The sequence below is a fragment of the Prosopis cineraria genome, unplaced genomic scaffold (genome assembly GCF_029017545.1).
Source record: "Prosopis cineraria cultivar Desert tree isolate PC_DT_omini unplaced genomic scaffold, ASM2901754v1 PC5, whole genome shotgun sequence".
NCBI classification, from domain to species: Eukaryota; Viridiplantae; Streptophyta; class Magnoliopsida; order Fabales; family Fabaceae; genus Prosopis; species Prosopis cineraria.
In genome coordinates, this window is record NW_026555336.1 from 40,402,301 (window position 1) to 40,425,327 (window position 23,027).

The 23,027-nt window shown below is 32.2% G+C and overlaps 1 protein-coding gene, 3 non-coding genes and 1 pseudogene across 5 annotated transcripts; all 5 read right to left on the bottom strand.

Annotated features, from left to right (window-relative positions):
• Positions 1-1,944: 1,944 nt before the first annotated feature.
• On the bottom strand, positions 1,945-8,782 carry LOC129311181 (protein SUPPRESSOR OF FRI 4-like). 2 transcript variants are annotated; one of them, XM_054953255.1, is made up of 7 exons: positions 8,366-8,782; positions 7,675-7,775; positions 4,823-4,946; positions 4,269-4,675; positions 3,222-3,376; positions 3,076-3,129; positions 1,945-2,382 (listed from the first exon to the last, which is right to left on the bottom strand). In XM_054953255.1, the coding sequence occupies exons 1-7, from the start codon at positions 8,557-8,559 to the stop codon at positions 2,311-2,313; spliced, it is 1,107 nt and encodes a 368-aa protein (XP_054809230.1). In that variant the 5' UTR covers positions 8,560-8,782; the 3' UTR covers positions 1,945-2,310. The 2 variants fall into 2 exon arrangements, with proteins under 2 accessions (XP_054809230.1, XP_054809229.1); XM_054953254.1 differs by having other exon boundaries at positions 1,945-3,129.
• LOC129312232 (small nucleolar RNA snoR86) lies at positions 6,337-6,469 on the bottom strand. The gene has a single exon (XR_008593481.1). It is a non-coding gene; the product is annotated as a small nucleolar RNA snoR86 (small nucleolar RNA).
• LOC129312230 (small nucleolar RNA snoR86) lies at positions 6,614-6,749 on the bottom strand. Its single transcript, XR_008593480.1, has one exon. It is a non-coding gene; the product is annotated as a small nucleolar RNA snoR86 (small nucleolar RNA).
• LOC129312231 (small nucleolar RNA snoR86) lies at positions 6,893-7,049 on the bottom strand (annotated as a pseudogene).
• On the bottom strand, positions 7,102-7,235 carry LOC129312228 (small nucleolar RNA snoR86). Its single transcript, XR_008593479.1, has one exon. It is a non-coding gene; the product is annotated as a small nucleolar RNA snoR86 (small nucleolar RNA).
• Positions 8,783-23,027: the final 14,245 nt, after the last annotated feature.

The following is a 23,027-nucleotide window of genomic DNA, read 5'->3' on the forward strand; positions in this document are numbered from 1 at the left end:
TTGTCCCTCTATACTTTTGAAAGGATTGCAATGTTCCAAAATTTTAACAAAATCAAACGTTTAGTTGTTTGTTGACTACACTGAGCCTAGATTATATTTCTACGTGTCATCCGCCTCAATTTGGCAAGTCAAATGCCATGTTTTAATCATTAAAAATCAAAGAGGAGGAGGAGGAGGAGAAACGTATCCAGTCAACTTCTCTTCCTCGTCTCTCTCTCTCTCTCTCTCTCTCTCAATTCTGAATATAGAGATTGGTAGAAGGCATGGAAACAACTTCAATTCAAGTTCACGAATACATAGACATTAGAAGCATTGGATAAGGGAGTAAAAGTCAGCTCTACGGTTCTTCCACTCAAATGGATGATAAATTCTTTCATCCAGATATGCTTTGTTGATGTAATTAGTAGTGAGTGAAACACTTGAGTTATACAAAAGAGTGAAATTACCAGCAGTGACTAATACAAAAGCTTTGGAGACATCAAGACTCAAATAAGATAGGTGGAAGTGAAGGCGGATGAATTTTAGACCCGGAGTCACATTGAGAGTGAAATACTCAAGCACTCATGTATAGAACTGACCCAACCAAATGAATCAAACGATACTGTTTCCGACATATTCAACAAAAGTGGGATTGCAGAAGCAGAGAGCCATGAGGTGCGCGCGCGCGCGCACACACACAGAGAAGGCCATGGGTAGCGAGGCGGAGAAGAAGGTTCGATGATCCCAAAGCCATCATCCAGAGCTTTGATCTCCTTCAAGAGCTGATTACCCTTGAATCTGAAAGCTCGATGACCCCTGAATCTGGAAGCGGCAGCATTCTCTTCATCCTCAAGATCTGCAAATTTCCAGCAACCATCGAAGCCTCCGCAAGCACCACAGCTTCTCTCTTCGTGTTCAAATTTCGAATCTCAAACCCCAAACAAACTTCGCCTCAAACTCTCATCTCAAATTTGGCATCGCGTTCGTCCCACCTCTCCCTCCATTTTCATTCCAGATCTGCCGGACAAGGTTGAGCATCCTTCATCTTTTCACCTTTGCAGAAAACTTATTTATTTTGCTATGAATGTGTTTTAATAAAAGAAGAGAATGCCACATGGATGACAACCAGCATCATTTAGTCCTAGAATGCATGCCAACAAAGCACAGTAACAGTAAAAAAATGCATTTGAAGGTAGGGGTAGGGAATCTTACCATTTTTTTCTCCTCCATTTCTCAATCCCCACCATTCATTAATTTCACCATTAAAAAAAATCATTTAATAAAATAATTTGAATGATGAAATTTAAAAAGTAGAGGGAAATAAAGCCAAAAAAAATTAACCCTCCTCCAAAAGGCAAGGGGGTTTCAGTTGCATTTTTTTACATTTGAAGCTTCCAATTGCATCTCACAAAACAGTTTACAGATAGATTTACATTTTAACCATTCCATATCTGATTATAATAAGATTATTTTAAAGAGAGATTCTCGCACGCAACCAAAAATAATATGAAAAAAAAATGTTCATCAAGCAATAAAGATTGAGTCCTAGTTAACTGAACCAATCAATTTTCAATACTGCTAAAAAGGAAAAACGGATCTTGATTCTGTGATAGCAGTTTCCCCGTCACTTGTTTTAATTTGGAAGGAGAAATTCAAAACCCGGAAAAGGAAAATAAAAAACCTACGCAATGCTGCTTATATTTTGGCCATCCTGTTTTCTAATGAGGATGTCTTGCGCCTTGTACACACCCACCTCCTCCCATAATTTAACAGCAAGGATGGCTCCTATGTGAGGAACTAACAGGGTTCAGCAATATTTTGCATTTGTTCATCGTTCTTCGCTCAGTCTCTCAGAGGAGACATAGCTGAGAATGAGAAATAAGGTAAGCGAATATTGAAATCACAAAGTAGATATGCATATTAATGCTATCCCCATAACATACCGAAACCACATAAACAAACAAATGAAACATATAAAAGGACATAGAAATGATATTTCCAAACTCGATTTGGAGCCATCTGTTCTACAAGGTATCATTTCCCTATGCCTAAAAAAGAGAGAAAAAGGATATTAGAAGACCACCGGCGTCCTGCAACTTTCTATGAGATACCATTTTACCTTAACTAACCCCGCCCCACCAGGTACAAAAGAGTCTCCAAATTCTTTTTTTCTTTTTCTTTTTTTTTTGCCAAGAATAGCACCGCTAGGTTGGTAAATGGAAAACTCCAAGCAAAGAATGATGAAACTGCACCAGAATCTCGGAAAATAAACTCTAATGTTCTAACACCATCAGCAGTGAACAAATTTGACAACACATGGCTCAGATTGTTCTAAAAAGCCATTCGACCAGCTAGCCTGCTTTCAAGTATCCTCTTGTCTATAGCTGCATCAATGGAGCTCATCTGAAAAATAACCAGGAATGATCAGCACGTTGCACAGAGACTGCTACTCAATACAACAAAAACCAAATATTTAACAGCCTGGGCCTATGCAAGAGATTCCAAACTCTGCGAAAGAAGCTGACCTGGCCAAGTCTGAATTCACTTGTTCCATAAAATAAATTGTAATGATGCTACGGATGAGGAAAAATCAGGTGTGTAAGATCTTATTCATCCCAAAACCCAATTCTTGGAAATCAAGCAGGGGGAGAAGGAATAACAGTATCAAAACCAAGCCTAAAAATTCATATATACGTACACTTCTACTACAAAAGCAGGGCGATGTAGTTGGTTGTCTACAGCATACTTCACATATTACACCGCAGTAATTAACTACCAAAGAGAAATTAGCAACAAGTACATACTTGAATCTTTTGATGCTCACAAATTTGGGAGGCATAGCTTGCGGCCAAAGTGGCAGTTTAAAATAAAGCAGAATGCACTACTCATTCTTATTGAGTAAGACAAAAGAAGGGGAAAAATTAGAATGCCACTCAACTTCCTTTTTAGAAAGAGGATTAAATATTATACAGAATGTACCTCTATCAATAGCAAACAATGCGTAAACAACTGAATCTGAAAGCAAGAAGCATAAAGCCTACCCATCTGGTTAGATGTGAAAGCAACTCCTTCTATTACAGAGGTAGTATGACTTACCTGGCTAGTTTCATCATGCACCTGGTATTTTAGCAAGGACATTCTTCTTTCCTCCTGCAGGTACCAAAGTAACATAACATCACTTGATAACAAATTTAACAGTATTCTAACACTAAATAAATACATTCCACTAGCAGATAACGCACCATGGACATTGCCTCATCATCCCAAACTAAGTAGACCTCATTAGTGGCTGGTTGAGTCGCAGGAGCTTTGTTTGCAATTACTGGGGGTGGTCCAATTGAAGGTCCACCAGTATTTGGACCAGAAGCATAAGAATGCGAGTTGCTTGATGTCCCTCCTATAGTAATCAAAACAAGTCAAATTAAAATCACTAAAATGTATAAAACCAGCCCTACAATATTATAATGTTCTTCTTCCAGTAAACAAAGTGAGGAAAATGAATAAAGCATATAAGATCAGCTCAATGACAAAAACAATAGTGACATTTTGAGGCAAACTTTTAGCACCTAACATTTCACAATGGACGTGAAATTCCTACTATGTTATAGAACCAGACAGAATTAAATTCAAACCAGTAAAAGGAGTAACACTACACACAACTAGCTATTAGCAGTATTTATTGTGTCATAGGAAGAAACAAGTGGTCACTTGTGAGCAAATTTAGATGCCTTGCGTGTCTCATCATTCACAAGTTATAACCAACAAAAATCATAAGCAAGAGAAGCTAATTCAGCCCAGGCATCAGAGAACGAGAGATACATACCACACTTGCAGTGCAAGCCTATCAAAATACAGTACAAGCAATTACTTTCCACTTAAATTGCATAGAAAATATAAGGCAATTGAAACTCAATGAAAAGACCAACTAACTGTTAGTGTGATAAGCGTCAGCATAGAAAATAAAATATCGCATCTGGTCCTAGGATTATTACCCACTGATATGGGAGAATGTAATTGTAAATGAAAATTTGGAATACAATAACAAAATATCACATCTGGTCCTAGGATTATGACCCACTGATAAGGGAGCATGTAATTGTAAATGAAAATTTGGAATACAATAACAACAAGCCTTATTTCATTAAGTGAGGAAAATGGAAGTTTAGAATATTGACACTAGAAAACTATTTTCTTTAAAAAAAGAAAAAAAGGTGATGGCATGCAACCTGAAAACATAAAATGTTTATGAATGGTTTAAGTAATAAAAAAAAACATGAACATAAGAGTACCTGGAACCCCTAGTGTTTGATAATTATTTGTCGAAGTTGTGTTAGCACTGGAATAAGCATCAGCAGAGGTACTTGAAGGCAATGAAGATGGAACAGTGGTAGAAAGTGATGGTGCAGAAAATGTTGAACTTTGGGCCATCGTATGGTTATTTCCAACAACAGGAAACAATGGTTGTGAAACTGGAGCAGATGTTGGAGGCAATCCAGGAGGAGCAACTTGAGAAGTTGGAAGGGCAGGAGAAGCAGTTGATGGTAGAGGTGGCCTCACATTCTGGACAGGAAATAATGGCTGCTGTACATATGGGGCAGGAGGAGGAATGGAAACAGATGGAGGTTGCGGATACCAAGGCTGAGGTCGAGGTGGAACTGACCAAGTGGCAGGAGGCACAGGTACCGCTGGATTATAACTGATTACCAAGAGGAGACAAAACAGCAGGTTAACGAAATTCATGCCACTTGAAGATAAATGAATAGACTATCACTTTCATCACATGCCAATACAACATTAATGAAACCAGGGGAAGTAAGAAAAGCAATAATTTAAGGAAACATACATAGGTGGCATAGTACCCAAGGTTGACTGAGGATATCCCATGCCTAATGGTGCTGGGACAACACCACCTACAAGCTGAGTTGATGGGATATCCACTTTGGCTGCTTTTGATGGAGCTTCATCCTCTGCGTTCAATAGAAATTTGTCAGAAAAAGAAATTTAAATGTTTTGCCTCATGCAAGAATTTCAACCTTGCTACAAATGTCGCATATATCATTCATAAATGCTTCTAAAGCAAATTAGCCATCAGATAAAACCAAATCCAACAAAGGTAGTAAAATAGGCATAAGGAATTTTGGATGTGAAAATCATATAAAAGAATGCAAGGTTAAGGTGCATTTTTGCTCTTAAACTATTTTCGAGGAGCACTTAGTATCTTAAACTATTTGTCATAGTAATTTTCCCTCTAAAATAATTAAAACATAGCATATTTTTCCCTGACGTTAAATATCCCAACATGACCATTAAAATGCCGACTAGGACTTAATTTTGACAAAAATTGCCACCTATCATGCCAGATGGATTCAAGTTAAGGTACATTTTTGCTTCTAAAATATCATCTGAGGAGCACCCAGTGTCCTAAACTATTTGTATAGCAGTAATTTCATCCCTAAAGTAATTAAAATGTAGCATATTTTTGAACATCCTTAAATAAGTCAAACAAATTCCTCTTCTGGCCTTCTTTATTTTTATTAAAATACTATGTTTAATTACAAATGTTTAGAAAGCAAAAGAAGCCATGCATGCTTTAATGATAAACTGCAAAGAGATAGAGAGAAATGATGCGATAGTGCATTATTGGGCAGGACCTCTTTCTCTTAACTAGCCATTCCCATTGTCTTTAATTATTGCCTACTTATGCATTCTACTGTTAATTAGCCCTGCTCACCCATTCCCCCACTGTTAGCTTACAATTTTTTCTTACAATTAAAAATGTTATGCCCCTCCCAATTTAAAGCCAGTAGTTTGAACAGGTCAAACTTATTTTTATTTTAATTAAACTTAAAGAAGAGGGAAAGAAAAGGAATTTGCTTGAGTTATTTATAGATGTTTGGAAATATGCTATGCTATAATTAATTTAGCAGACAAAATGCTATGACACAAATAATTTAGGACATTAAATACTCCTTGAAAGATAGTTTAGGAACAAAAATGTACCTTAACTCAAACCTACCAGGCACATAGGTGGCATGTGCGGTCAAACTTAAATCCCAATTAGCATTTTTAACAATTAACGTGGGCATATTTAATGTCAGGGGCAAACATGCTGTGTTTTAATTACTTTAGAGGTGAAAGCTACAACAAATAATTTACGACATTGAGTACTTCTCGGAGAATAGTTTAGGGGGGAAAATGCACCTTAACCCAAGAATGTAAAATAATTGACGTTTGTTGTAATTAATTAATGTTTTACCTATAGGCCAACAAATACCAAAGGAGCATTAACTATAGACCAGCAAATACAAACATTCTAACTTCTTTTATGTACATGAACAGTTTTGAATGAGACAATTAGATAAAGTGACTTGTTTGAGGCCATAATCCAAACAACATAAAATAAATCTGAAAGGCAAAAAGAACCGCCTATTTATTTTTCCTGCCAGACTTCAAATATATACCACCATTTTTAATATCGAATCTGTTGCTTTGATAAGTGGCTATCAACAAAAATAAGAAACACAGCAAAGAGGACAAGTTTATGATTTAAACCCCAGGTCAACATCAACAATCAGGTATCTGAAACACAAGGTTACAGACTTTTTTGTGAAAACAGTTTTAAACCAAACAATTAGACGCAGAGACTTGTCTAACACCATAATCAAAAGACCATAAAATCAATTTGACAGGACAGGGAAATCTCCACTTTTTTTGTTTTTGCAAACGTTCAATGCAAAATACACCACATCTTTTCACTGACGCCCTGCCTCTACTAATAGGCTTTCACCCAAAATAACACAAAAAAGGGACAAATCTATTATTCAATCAACCCTAATATAACATTCTAAATCATGTATTTGAAAAACAAGGTTCCAAATTTGTTTTGAGAGAACATTGTTAAACTCATCAATTACATGCAGAGACTTGTTCGAGGCCACAATCAAAACAACACAATCAATTTGACAGCAAAAGGGAGAAAATTCAACAGAAATTAACCCTAGTCTCCATACATTGTTTTCACCAACCTTCAATGCAAAATACGCCATACTTTTTCACTGATGCTTTTTCTCTGCTAATTGGCTTTCACACAAAATAAAATAACAACCAAAACACATGCCATAAGATGTAGCAACTTGTTTGAGGCCATATTAAAACAAACTAAAATCAATTTGACAGGCACGGAGAATTGCCATGTATGTTCTTGCCAATCTTCATTGCAGTATACACCATCTATTTTCTTATTGACATTCTCACTCTGCTAATTGGCTTTCTCAGTTTCTCCCCCAAAAAAAATGCACAAATGCAAAGCCCAAGATAACAAATAACCACGCTTTGGAAAACCTTAAGACAATCTTTATGACGGATAAAGGGTGAGCAAGACAAAATTAAACCCATACAAAGCAGTTCATTAACTGATTTCCACTGTTCCATGTCATCTGCATCCACTCTGATCTTCTAAGTCATGAATTATTATCTCTTTTTTCTTTGGGAACAAAATTATTATCTCTTCATCACTCCGTTGCATCTTCCCCAATAAAAAAACAACACTCAATCAAACACAAACTATATGAAACAACAATATCAACTAATTTTTTGCTAAATCCATCTGTCAAGTAGCAGGGTTATTTTCCCACTAACAGGAGATTAAACTTCAGCGACTCAGAATTTGAGAAAGAGTGAAAGATGAATGATTACCATCATCTCCGTAGTGGGCGGCCAAGATATCTGGCGGAATCCCTTGCATCCCATATATTTCAATATCTGTAGACTCTCTACCAGGTTTTGCATTGGGCACCCTGAAAAGTAAATGAACGGGAAAGCACAACATCAAGTGGCAGAACCGAAGCATCTCTTGGAAACATCACAAATGCAGGAGCAGGATAAAGTTCTCGGCATTTGGCAATACCATAAAACATACAGTAAATATAACTCATACAGATTTTTTTTTTTTGGTTTAAATCCCTTTCACAAGGAAAGATCAGAGAAGGAAGATGCATAGAATTGTTAGTTGAATTAAAAGATAATCATTCTCTGCCAACGGGGCATGAAACCCAAACTGTGCATTTTATTTGTTTAAGCAGGAGTTAACATTCATAGTGCATAGTTCTCTAGCCCCCACACGGATTTCAATATTTTCCATTATTGCCAAACATTCTCCTCCCTTGTAACTTCACCAAGACAAGATACCTGTTTACTCAGTCCTCGCATCAAATTATTAGATCCTAAGGATATTTTACTATTTGTCAAGCAGCTGAGTGAAAATTCATTAACTTGGTAGATCCAAAACATTACACTTGATTGATCAGATAGGAAAACTGCTAATCGAGGAGCCAAATCAGACAGAAGGGGACGACGAATAAAGGGTGAGCAAGACATTAGAGCTTACTTGGTGACGCTTTCTTTGTGAACCTGAAGCACGTGAATGGCCATGCCGCCGGCAGTGGAGAGTTTCTTGTGGCAGACATGGCATTTGAAGTGCTTAGCCTTCTGATGCTGAACCAAAATCTTTTCGTCATCGAACTCCCGATCACAATAGTAACACCACACCTTTGAAGAAACCCTCTTCTTCTTCTTCCCCATTCAGCCCAACAGCTTTACTCCCGTTTCTTCGGTTCAAGCCCTAACCTCCTTGACACTCCCCTTGGTCTGAATCTTCTTCGCTGATGAATAGGGTTTAGGCCAGATCTCGGCGCCTCAGGAGGAGGAGCTAGGGCTACAATAGTTTTGCTCGATCAAGACGTTAACCTAGTAGGGCCCGGGAAAAACTCAGTTTCGTGCCCGCATCAACCCGCTGATTCTAGAAAGTTTTATGCAAATTCAACGATGACGATAACCATGAGGACCTATTTATGCTTTTCTTTTTCTTTTTTATTCAACCTCCAAAATTTGAATTTTGGACATTATTTTTTTTAATAAAATATTGAGTAAACTATCTACCCGATACAAGTACAAGCTTATTTTCGACTTATTTCAGTGCTGTCTATCAATCTATTTATTGAACTGTAAAATTTTTTGTCTAATTTTTAAAATTTATATAAAAAATGGGTGTTTGTTATGAATTGAATTTGATGTTTGGTTGAATAATTTAAATATATAAAAAATAATCATTTATTTTAGACTGAACTCTTTTGAAATTTTAAGGATTAATTAAATGAATAACATTTATTTGAAGACGATTAAACTTTTAATCACTGAATTTTGTGTTATCAATTACTCTTAAATTTAACAATTTTTTATTAATTTGGTTCTTTAAATGTGTTTGAACTATCAATTTGAATATTATTATTTAAAGAGGATGTGATGTTGTTAAAATTTGCTGATGTAAATAAAGATATTGATGATAGATTGATAACCACACAAGTTAATAGAAAAAGTGTAATTATTTAAGTAGTAAAATAAATTCAAAGTATTTTTTTAAAATGACGTAAAACGAAATCAAAATTCACCTCAAAACTTGGCAATGCGAAGTATACTTTAATATCAAAAAAAGTTGATATTCCTTTTAACGGGCCAAAATGAAAAATTGGGTATCAGTCTTAAGTTTCGTGTAGGGCACATTTCAAACACTACATTGAAGCTCGGATCGTTGAGAAGTGAGGCGTTATTAACTTATTATAACGAATGGGCCTAGGCCCATGGCAAATAGATATCAATACCCATGTTGGCAAGGTCTAGAATTTAAATCCCTTTGACGTAACTAAAAAGAGGATTTAAAAAACAAAAAAGGACGAGTATGAAGGTATAGATTTTTGCGCATGATTGGACCCGGGGAGATGAAAAGGGAGATGATATTGGAAACATGAGGATAGAAGAAAGAGAGGCTGGAGCTGAGGAAGAGGAGACCCACTTGTGCAAACAAAAACAAGCCAACATATGATGGGGACAGCACCACTCCACACCAAATAATATCCTTGTCCCCCGATCAGGCATGTGTGCGCCTTGTGTTTATACGTATTGCGTTTAAGGTCGTATTGGGAACTCAACCTTCATAGTTCGTATCCAAAACATGCGTATGCGATAATGACACCTGTGCAGTGTTTTTAAAAAACCTGACCCAGTAAACAACCAGGAATCGTCGCTAGACCGGACTGGTCTGATGTTTATATATATACATATATATATATATATATAAAGCAATGGTTCCACATTCCATAATTAAATGATAGCGTTGTGTAGGCTAGACTTGAACCAAAAGATGAAATGTTGATTCTCAATTAGTATTTTTTTTTAATAATTCACATAGCAATTTTTCTCTGCACATTTTTTAACAATCTCATTTATTTTTCATATTTATATTGCTGTGCGTACATGTGCCATTATTTTTATTTAATTATTGTTTACTGGTTTGACTGTCAGTTCATTAATTGAGTAGACCACGATAATCATGAATCGCTGGCCCTTCCGCTTTGCAGGCCCTTTTGATTTTTAAAACATTATACTCCGTCCATGCAGTCCCTTCCGCTGTAAGAAAAATTATCATTTTTTTTTTTACTTTCTCTACACAAAAAAAATCACATACTTTAATAAATATTTATTATACATTTTTTAAATCATTCCTCATCTACATTAATAAAAAATAATTAATATATATTTATATTAATTAATATAAAATATTTTAGTTTAATTTTTTTATCTTTAAACATAACTATATGATTAACTAATTTTTTTAAATTGTGTGATACAAATTTTTTTATTTTATATGTAGAAATGGAGGGAGTATGCCTTTTTCTTTCTTTTTTCACATTAGCACTAATACCTGCTTGTTTTTTTTTCATCACAAGTCCCTCCTTGTTTTGAACCATGAATATTCTTTAAAAAAAAACAGAGAGAAATACTTTGACATGAGTGATAGGAATCAGATTGTCTATATATGGAACAAACTTAACTTAAAAGATATTAGTGTTTGCTATATATCTAACAGGCTAACAGGCTAACAGGCGATACTTTGAGGCCGTGGATTAAAAAGAAGAGCTAGTGCCAAGAAAAGAAAGAAAGATGCAAAATTGTAAACGGTTTGAGTGAAAAGTGGAATTCGCTTGTTGTGCGGTGAAAAAAGGTTGAAATGGGAGAGGAAGGTGCCGGGCAGAAAACCATGAAATGGACGTGAAAGGAAATTGAGAGAGCTAATTGGACGAAGATGATGATAATAATTACAAGCAGCATGAGTCAGCATCAATCACTGGAGGTAGTGGACTGTGATATAAACCCACAATACGAAACCTGAAAGCAATGAGTTATGAAGAGCATTTTCCAACTTCCGTTCGCATCTCATAAGAAGCCAACCCGCTAAAGTCACACGTCTCATATAAATAAGAAATCAAGATATATACAAATCCAGATTCATCACATCTTTATCATTTCTGTGCAGTGAGAAGAAACACTATCAAGGGACAAAATCAATGCAAGGAGGATCTTGTGAAAGATATTCTGTATACAACGGGGCAGCATGAGCACCGGAAAGCAAGAACAGGCATGATTAAATTGCCTACCTAACTCGCATGATGTGACGAAAAGAGAGTGGTCAATTTGATATGGCTATAAATCTCCAATGAATATTTATTATTATTCGAGCAACCCATCTTTTGTAATTACATTCACGACAGGGGGACCCACCTCACCCTCCTCAATCCTCAGTGCTCAATTACACTGATTATTTTGATTAGACTTTACTCTCAAGCTGTTTGCTTGTTTTTGTTTCTCCTATTTTTTTTTTTTTTAAAAAAGGGTTTACCTGAAACAAGCACACAGACACACGCGCACACACAGATTTCTAGAAACCTGGCTTTTATCTTTTAAGTGCTAAAAAAAATCTGAATGCATCCTTTTGTCGATTAACTAATTACCACTTCTTATGGATATATGGTGCGGTGTGTCCGAGTTACAACGATGGTAGGGCAAGATTAATTGCTTCGGTTCCAGGCACAACCTAACTCACTGACGCTCTAAAAGGGACATTTAATTACCTGCATCTCTACTTATTTGGGTTCCTTTCCGTCTGTTTCACGTTGTTGCATTAATCATAACAATATCTATAGTCTGTCATGTTTTATAGATATCTGTATTGATAGTCCATATATAAAGTACAAGACTTACAAGTTAAACTGTTTACAAATATACAAAAGAAAAAAAAATACAACTCATTTTCAAACTTAAAATGCGATACCGAGGAGACCCACTTTATTATACAAGTAATTCAGAAACATACACCTGATAGGGGTTCTGGAAGGGCTCTAAAGTCCAAAGTCATTATATCGGAAAGGAATCGAAGTGAAGTGAAGTGCATGTTTTGTGGTCACAGGCTCCTGTAAGATGCACTTCCTTGACAGTCCCTGTCTGATGCTGATCCCATGGCTATGAGTGCAGTCGACTCTTCCTGTTTCTGTTTTTATATTAGTATAATGGATTATAAGAAAACAATGATTATGATGATGAAAACGAAGTATGCATAACTTTTTGAATTTTGAAACACTAACAAACGAAATAGTTCATAAATATACAGTGGATGAAAGAAAGTGATCCTTTCAATTAATTGATTAGAATATATTGATTGGTGTTCAGGTGATGCCGCTTCGGTTTCATCTGTATACACCTGGAGCACTTGCTAACTTAATCATGTGGCGTTGGATATACCCTGCATGCAGGTCAAGTTGATATAAAGCAACTGAATTAACAATAAATGGTCCATAATTTTCAAATTACGTGGAACACACTAGGACTACTAGTTCATGTGCAAAAGTTGACCTCACTCGTACATGTAGAATCCAAAATTCAGGCATGTGAACATAAATTCTGTGCGGGCTATTGGAGCCGTACGTTAACATGGCCACCAAACACCCATCGGTTTGGTCCCAAAGAAAGCAAGTTCTCTGCCAGCAAACAGACGACGAAATTTTCACATCAAAGTCAAAAAGGAAAGCCATTTGTGCTTGTGCTTTGATGAGAAGGGGAACGGCACAATCTGATACCACAATGTTTATTAATAATTGAACATGACAAGATAACAATTATCAAGTGACAACTAAATAAATGTTATTTTACCATACTCAAGATCAACTTCACTACCACAAAACACACCAGTATTTAACAATTATTTTTATCAATACTTGATAATTTTTAACCATCACACTTACTTGACAATTTGCAGCCTTTACTTGATAATTTTTAACCGTCAAGTATTAGAAACCTTACTTGATAATTATTTAAAAATTACCATTAAATATATATTTATATATTTGCTTTTTTAATACTTAAAAGTTATTACCAAAATACTTGACAATTATTTAATAACAACCATCAACTATTAGTTGTAAAAATTAGGCATGAAAAACTTAGTTTTTGTCATGAATACTTGACAATTATTTTCAAGTAACCATCAAGTATAATTCACACATACTTGACATTTATTTGGTAATAATCATCAAGTTTATAAATACTTAATGATTATTTTAAAATAATTGTCAAGTAAATAATTGTCAAGTATCTATGATATTTTTTTAAAATAAGGTGGCTGCTCTTGCATAAAAATACATAGAATAGAAAACAAAACTGTCAACAACCAAAAATATTACAATAAATGTTTCTATTAAGATTATTATCCAAATATATTAAAATTTCTATACCTTTAGCCTTAAACCCTGAGAAATCTATAGTCATAGCTTATTTGCAAACTAAATTTTTAAAATTAAGTGGCCTAAGGTATAAAAATTGGCAAAAAAAATGTAATGTGTAAAATATATATATCTAACTAACTATTAGACCAGCCTTAACTATTGTCACTATTCACATATTGAACATGACTTTGGCCATCTTTTCAAGGATTTCATCTACATTTGCAACTGTATGATGAAAGCATTATACATCCTCAAAGTATTGTAAGCGAATAGTTATAATAAATTTAAGTTAATAGCTAACTATTTAAAGCTAATTAAAATTTATAATTGAAGTATAATTAAATTTAATATATGCTTTGTCAGATAATGTGATAGGATTACGGTGACGATGTCCTTCATGAATTTCATCAAGTAATAACCAAGATGTTAATCTAATATGGCAAGAGTGAACACTATAAAAAAAGCCACACATCAATGAAATTGTATAACCTATCATAATTTCTTGATTAAAAACTTGAGCCATTAAACAAATACCTTAACGGTGACTCATTTTTTAGAAGAGTCAAATGCCCTCATGTTGGGGGACACATTCTTGTCAGTTGCAGTGCTATACAATACCACGGCTTTAAGAAAAAAAATATGGAATGAATGTGAGGGGGTGTGTGTGGGGAAATTATAAATAACAAGAAATAATAAGTGAAAGAAAATTCAATTTACTTCTTAAAAAGTATAACCATATCTTTCATATTGCTTGGTTCTCCATTAAGGAGATGAAGATACCATATTTTTTGAGCAATAGGATTAACCATAATAAACATTTAGTGTCCCCTTACAAGAATAATAAGTATTAGCAAACAATTAAGTAACTCAGTTATATCTAATCAAACTATCCAATAATAAAGTTATCACTTCAACCAGAACAAGGGAAGCAAATTTTCAACAAAATTATATAATGCCTAATAATAAATTAATTTTCATATAATCCTAGATTTAATTTCATAATTAATAAAGAACCTAAAACCAAAAGCCATACATTCAGTCATGAGAATAGTTCTAACAAACAAAAATTTCATATTTCAATCGATAATTACAATCAATGGACAACAATGTCACAAGAAAGGGATTAAATGGTAGAATAAAAATAGGTCAACTTACTTGAGAAAGGTACACCGCAAGGATGAGGAGGAGAAGGACAAAAGACCACATTTTGCACTATTTAAAGAGCAAAAAGAAGAATTTCAATCTAATTTACATTGAACACTAAATTCAAAAATGAATTAACAAGACAGAAGAGAAACTCACTAGCAAGGAATGGAGAACGAACCCAAAATGCACGAAGTGTAGTCTTGCATGAACGAACCACACAAAAAGTTGAGATATTGGAACCCACAAGCAAAACTCACTAAGAATTGAGTGTGAATTCATAATTTTAAGCAATTTATGTGACAAAAATGATTTTCAAGAGTCTAGATGTGTTTCCAAAAACGCTCGAGTTGCCAAAATGAAGATGAAATGTTATAGAGTATACATTTAAAAGACAATATTTGACTATTATTATGAAATAACTATCAAATATTACACTACTAGAAAAATTAAAATTAGTGATTGACATTTAGTGACAGATCCCCAGTTATAAGCATTATTGACATAAATTTTATGATGGATTAAAATATGTCTCTAATTATATAAATCGGTGACAGACATAGGATGTTGTTACATTTTGATCAAATTTTATAAATTTAGTAACCAATTTAAATCCATCACTAATTTCCATCACTTAATCTTTATATTAGTGACAAATATTTTTAATTAAAAAATTAGTAAAATGAGTTCTTTCTAAAAATAAATAATTTCTAATATATATAAGAGGTTTGCATAAAAAAATCTTTAAAATTATCAAATTAAATAATCACACAAATATTTTTTCTCTTATTATGAGTAAAATATATGATATAAAATGATATCAAAATAGAAAATATATCTTTTTCTTTTATTATGTAAATTTAAATATAAAACAAAATTTTTACCATATGAAAATATTTTAAGTATGACATAGATAATACAAAACGATATAGACAAATGTTTATTTTCATAATATATATTATTTAGTATTAAATAATATATTCAATAGCTAATAATAAATATAGGATTATATATTCGTGTATGTGATAATATATATTATCAATATATTTAAATAATAATATTATATATATACATATAAAATAAGTTAAATATGTGTGTTCAATTAAATAATATATACTATCTCCATTAAAAAATATAAAATATTTTTTAAGAAGTTAGATGTTTTAAAATATAAGACATTTTTAATTTTTTGAGGTGTAATCATTGCCTTTTTTCAAAAATGTCCCTATTGATAATGACTTTATATTTATTGTAAGGTATTTAATAAGAGTAAATATAAAAAGATATGATTAATTAAAAAGTAGGTAACTATTTTATTAGAATATGAGATTCGGTTAAAAATGCCTTATATTTTTTAACGGAAGGAGTATTAAATTTTGCACATTAAGAATGAAAGATCATCATAGCTCAATTAGCAAAAGGCACATGTAAAAAAAGAAAGGTCTTGAATTTGAAACAAGATAGCATCACAACATGGCGGTGATGTGGCGTGGAAGTCCAAATGGCGGTGATGTAGCAGGTGGTAAGTGATGTATATTCGTGGGGTGGCATAGGAGGTGGTATGATAGTGATTGCACTGCAAAATATTTTAAATTATAAAATATATTAGTGACGAAAATTTATTGATCAGTGATAAATATTTTTTGTCACTAAATTAGTGACAAATTCATTTCGGTCATTAAATTAAGAACGCCATATTTATGAAAAAAATTAGTGATAGATAATCTGTCATTAAATCTAAAATTAATAACAGATTTTGCTCATTAATAACATATTTATCGTCACTAATTTTATTTTTTTATAATGGTATTAGTTGCTTAGTGTTTGTTATAAAAAAAAAAGTCAACTATCAGCCAAATACACTTGATAATTTTTTAAAAACAAATGTCAAGTAATTATTTTTTTATCAATTTATTTTTAAGTTATATATTTAACGCTCATTCACATATAACCGTCAAGTATATATTCGATATACTTGACAATTTTATTCAAACAAACATCAAATATATTTACATAAAACATAATTTAAGATAAAAAAATAATTGATAATTATTGTTATATAATTATAAGTATATTTTTAAATACTTGACGGTTGTTTTGAAATAATTGTTAAGCTTTCAGTATTTTTTTATTTTTTATTTTTATTTTAAAATCATTAAATATGTTATGTCATATTTAGCTTATTTTTGTGGTAGTTCTTGTTAATAAATTTTACGATATTTTATCGTGCCGTGAGAATTTGAGTGTCATTTTTTTCAAATTTAGAGTAAAATGGATGAGAAAGCGGTTTAAATTTTAAGCTGCGGATGCAGACCAAAGGCGTGCCCTTGCATGATGCCCAAGCGACGCCTCTCCCCCATTACATGCTTTTCAACATTCTCGCCGCCTGCGCCTCCCAACAGTCTCATTTCACATCCACATACTCAAGGGGGAGTCAAAAAATTTTATTAAAAAAAAAATTAAGATGACAAAATATATATAATAATTAAAAAATTTATATATATATTACTGATATTATATTCAATTTTATATATATAATAATATATAAATATATATCTTATGTTTTGCTTATTGATATTTATAGTATAAAAATAATTAGTTATTAGATTTATGATAAACATGTTAGCAATTTCATTATCAATATAAATTATTATTAAATTAATGAAAATTTTATAATCTTTATGAGTATTAAATAATTTAAACGCGTCATTGAAATTTAAAACTTTGTTTAATATAATACTCCATTCGTCCTTGTATATAAGTTATTTTTAATTGAATCATGTAAATCAATAAATATGGTTATCTAAATAAAAGTACAACAATATTTTAATTTTGTCTCTGATTATTATAAATAAAAAATAAATATCCTTTTTAAAGTAAATTAATAAGAGTGTTTATCTTTTTTTCTTTTCAATTTAATAAGATCATAATGGTTTATTTATTAAAAAATGCTAACAACCCCCTATATTTAGAGACAAAAAATTTTTTAGAAAACTTCTTATATATAAAGATGGAGAAAGTAAGTTCTATTACCTACTTATTGAATTTACTATTTAATTTTTTTAATTGATAATTATAGTAAATAAAAATATCAACATAATAATAATGCTCAACTTTCATAAAATTTTTATTTCGATAAAATTTAATTATATTAAAATAAAAATCATTCATATCATAAATTTCTTTCAATATATTAAAGCACATCAATACTTTTGGATAAGTGATATTATGATAGATATAAAGTATACAACATTTAATATATCTTAAAATTTTCATTGCAATATTCTTAACAAAGTTTGTCAATAATAATTTTTATAATTCATTTCATCAAATATAAAATGAAAATAAAATAAAATAATATCAATATTTTGAGAGCATGTATAACATTATTTTATTGAAAATAAGTAAATCCCATGACAACAATATATTCAAGATTCTAAAATAATTGCTCTATATACATGTAAAAGATTATATATAAAATTAAAATGAGAATTTTATCTAATATTTTATAACTTCTATATATGTTAATTTAGGAGAGTTAAAAATATATAACTCCTGTATTTTATTAAAAAAATTTAAAAATTAGAGGGGTTGTAGTTCCTGCCAATTCCCTTGTCTCCATCCAAGAACATATTTTTTTGATGCATTGTATCACATTTATATTTATGAATTTTATTCTGTAAATTCAAATACTTTATCCTTTATTTTACTCTAAAGACGCCAATTTTAAATTTTAGCTGTCAAATAGAAAAAGAAACTTCAACTTTACTAATCGCATTGGAGTGTCTTGGATTTCACGACAACAGCAATACAACGAGGACGAGATATGATAGGAGATAATGTAGTTTACTCTGGGTGTCTGGCCTGGGAGTCAGCAAATTAACAATTCATAATTAATAATTTCGTAATTTGGGGTGGATTTGATTAACTAATTTGTAACTTTATTTGAGTCCACATAAATAGCCGGAGAAGTTGTTTCCCCTTGTTCTCTTCTATCTTTTCAAACAGGAACGACCGGTTTTTATTTCTTTTCTGATTGTCATTTTCGTCCTTTTCTCTTGTTGCTGTGATATCAAAACTTATCCAAACAGATCAGATGCTCCATTTAGCATATTTCTTTTTCATGCCTAATTTATGAACATTAGAATTTTCAATGTCCCTTTCGTCGTTCTGAGAAAATTAATCTTCGGACACGGTCTATTTTCTTACACGACTGTACAATTACTGCGTTGTGTTTGACTGTAAGAATATCGTACTTTGGTGCCATTACTCAAAACTACTGTTGGCTTATGCAGACAGGACCTTACCTTTTCTTGCCTTAAAAAATATAAAATATCGAATATAAAAAATTATTATTTATAGACTTAAAATGACACGGTTGATCTTAAATTTTATATTACAATAATATAGTAATATTATAGCTACGTTTATGCCTGTTACAATAAAGCCTTTTTGCTTTAAAATTGGCCATTTATTCTGGTCCTTATCGATTGATCCACGGTGGAACCCATAAACCCTTTTTCTCTCTCTCTTTTTTTTATTTTTTTTAAATTTAGTTTTTTACTATAATATTATATTCTTTAAAATAAAAATTATAATATTCAAAAATTTAAAATAAGTAATATAAATTTTAATTTTAAAGTTTAAATATATCTTATATATTAGAGTCTAAACTTAATATATTTAAATTTTTGAAGTAAAATAAAAAACAAGCCTAAACAAACCACATGAGCTTGAGCTTGTTTTTACCGGGCTTAAAAGAATTGAGCTTAGAAATTTGATTATACTATAATTTCTTAATTTTTAAATTGCAAATCCTAAAAAGTAAGTTTAAATAGGCAATCCATTAAAGCCCGCCTATATTGCAGACCCTGTTTGAGACTTTGGGTGGTCCATGTGAGATTTCAACCGTAGGAAGACAAAGATTCTTGTAATATATACAGTGCCTATTATAATTTTACAGTAGTTATTCTTCTAAAGCTTTATTTAGAGGGTTTTTGCCAACGTTTATTTAAAGATCTATAGCATATATTATATTTTGACTAAAGTCATGTGAGAGATTGTCTTGATAGTAGCAAAAAAATTATTTTAACCATTGCACTTTCCTTAATTTTGGTTCGATGCTAATTGGGTGACTCATGAGAAATGTCTTTCACTAGTAGATAAAGTTTAGAGGAAAAGGTGTGATGGTCGGACTAATATTGGACAAAAAATTGTTGTCCGACAAGGTGCCTGCGGAAAGAAATTATGGAATTGAAGTAAAAAGGAGTTTCCCAATAATCGTAAGCTGATTGAGGAATTAATGGAGCAATTATAGTCTTGTAATCAAGGGATTTGGGATGAGGATACGAGGGCTAAAGTTGATTGTATTATAGGGAAGATTGAATAGGCTTGGAGGAAGGAGGAGGTTTTTTAGTGGCAAAAGCAAGAGTTAATTAGATTAAATTTGGAGACAGAAATACCAGATTTTTCTGCAATACTGTGTTACAGCGTCAAGTGAGAAATAGAGTGCTGATATTGAAAGGTGATAATGATACCCAACTGGAAAATTTTGGTGAGATTAATAGGGAGTTTTTGGCCTTTTACAGAGATATGCTCTCTTTAGTAGGGCCTATACCTATGAAGGAGGCACTTCAATATGTTCGTAGAGTTATTTCAAATTATTGACAATTCCTCACTCATGGTTGCAATTACTATTGAGGACATTGAGCTTGCTATGTCTCAACTAAATGCCACCAATGGCCCTGGACTTGATAGTTTAAGAAGTTTGTTCTATCAATCTTCTTAGTTTGTGGTGAAAAAAGACATGTGTAAATTGGGTTTTCAATTCTTTAATGAAGATGCTGATTTCATGGATGTTAATATGATCAGTATTATGCTTATTACAAAAGTTGACAAACATGAAACTGCATCACAGTTTAGACCCATTGGTTTAGGTAATGTCATTTGTAAGATTATCGCAAAAATTATGATGAGTAGATTGAGGGTTTTAATGAATAAGTATATTACTCAAGAACAGAGGGCTTTTATTGCTAGTAGAATCATTCATGACAATGTAGTTGTTGATCATGAAGCTTTTCATTACTTGAAGGGTAGGAAGAATTGTAAAAAGGTTGAGATGGCTTTAAAGGTTGATATGAGCAAAGCCTATCATGGGGTTAAGTGAGATTTTTTAAAGGCTGTGCTGCTAAGAATGGGGTTTAGTTAGGTTTGGGTTAAACTGATTATGAGATATGTCTTTTCTATTGAATTTGAATTATTTATTTATAATCAAAAGGAGGATAAATTTATACCTCAATGTGGTGTTAGGCAAGGAGACCAACTCTCTCCTCTTCTCTTTATTATTGTGGCTAATGTTTTGTCATAAATGGTGTTGTATCATGTTGAGAAGGGTGATCTAAGAGGTGTTAGATTAGGTAAGGGTTGTCCTATCCTCTCTCGCTTGTTTTTTGCTAATAACTATTTATTTTTTGCTAAAGTTTTTTTTTTGCCAGAATTTTTTGCTAAAGTTGAAAAGGCCAATTTTTTAGCATAGAAGAAAATTCATGATGCATATTGTGCAGTTTTAGGACAAGAGATTAACTTTAGAAAAATATTGTCTATTTTTTCAACTAATGTTGATTCAGATTTGAGGACTGAGATTTTAGAGGTGCTTCAAATCTCTAATGCGGATTAGTCTGGTAAGTAGCTTGGTCTTCCTATTATTTTAGATAGATCTAAAGTTGCTGCTTTGGCTTTTATTATAAATAAGGTTGGTTTGAAAATTCAAGATTAGAAGCAAAAACTTTTGACTTTTTTAGTAGGAAAGTCTTGATTAAGACTATAGCTAATGTCATATCTATTTACTTGATGGCTTGTTTTGCTTTTCCTATTAAAACTTGTAAGGAGTTAGACAGATTATTTTTTAATTTTTTGTGGGGTAATGGTGAGGACAATAGTAGTGAAATTCACTGGCATAAATGGAGTTTAATGATTGGTCTAAAGAATGAGGGGGATGGGCTATAGAGACTTCCTTGTTGTTAACAAGTCTCTACTTGCTAAAGTTACTTAGAGGTTAGTATAGAATTCTAATGAATTTTGGTGTCAAATTTTGAAAGGTTTATATTTCCCTAATTGTAACTTGTTCGTGTAAAATCTCCCTTGCTAATTTTCAATTGACCCTTATTTCAATATAATCAAGGGATTATTCCAAAAAGAATACCAAGTGTATATGTTTTTCAAAACAAGGATCCCAAGTTTTTAAAATTAAAACATTACAATATATTGTTATAATTCAAAATTAGAGTAATTAGATATATGCGAAAGCATGGGATCATTCACAATTTAAAGCATTTGCATAATAATTATAAGTAACAAAGCAGGGTAGAGGAAATAGATGATGCGACGCAGCATGTTGCCTCTGTGTCATGTGTTGCAACTTGTGCTCCATACATCGTAGTGAATTACACGATTATGACAGTATTATTGTTGTCATATGACAGCAACTGGGGTGAACTTCTGACATATTCCATTTCTCTACCGACATTCAATTGATAGGCGTCTATAGAGAGTTTTCTTTTAACTCTAACTAATGGCACACAATTATAACATTTTTCAATCAAATTTTGGACACCCATTTCAAAAACTCATTCCTTTTCAATTTTACTACACAACTTGAGTGTCTATTTCATATTTCAAGTGCCAAAAGCCAAATCCACACCTTAGACCACACTCAAACAACCATAACAAACCTGTGCAATACACCACCTCTTACAGATATTGTGTATATAACATATTTTTACTATTCAACCTTTTAATCACCAAAACAAAAAGGGAGCCTTAATATCATAATCATTATAATTCATTCAACTATAGTCACATTTTTACTCACTTCTTACTTACTTACATTAGTATTTTGGCCTTTTTTAAATTTTACAATTCACACATATTCTCAAACTAGAGCCCAAATATACAATTTAATAAAAATAACACATAATGCAAGTAAGTACACATGTGAACTCCTAGTTGGTAATGTCATCAATAAATATGCACATATAATATTCAAAATAAAGAGGGCTATAGATTTATGATCAAAGTCTTAAGCCTCAGTTTGTTTTCCTCAATCGTGACCCAATGAGCTAGCTTTTATAATATTGAAGAGAAATGAGTGAGTACAATCACTCAGTAATCAAAGCCTATTTAACTTATACTAATGCCCGTTAATCAATTTAAATGCAAGTGGCAAATGATATCATACTCAAGTTAAATTAACATATTCAAGCACATATTTGCCTTTTTCATCATTAATGGCAATAA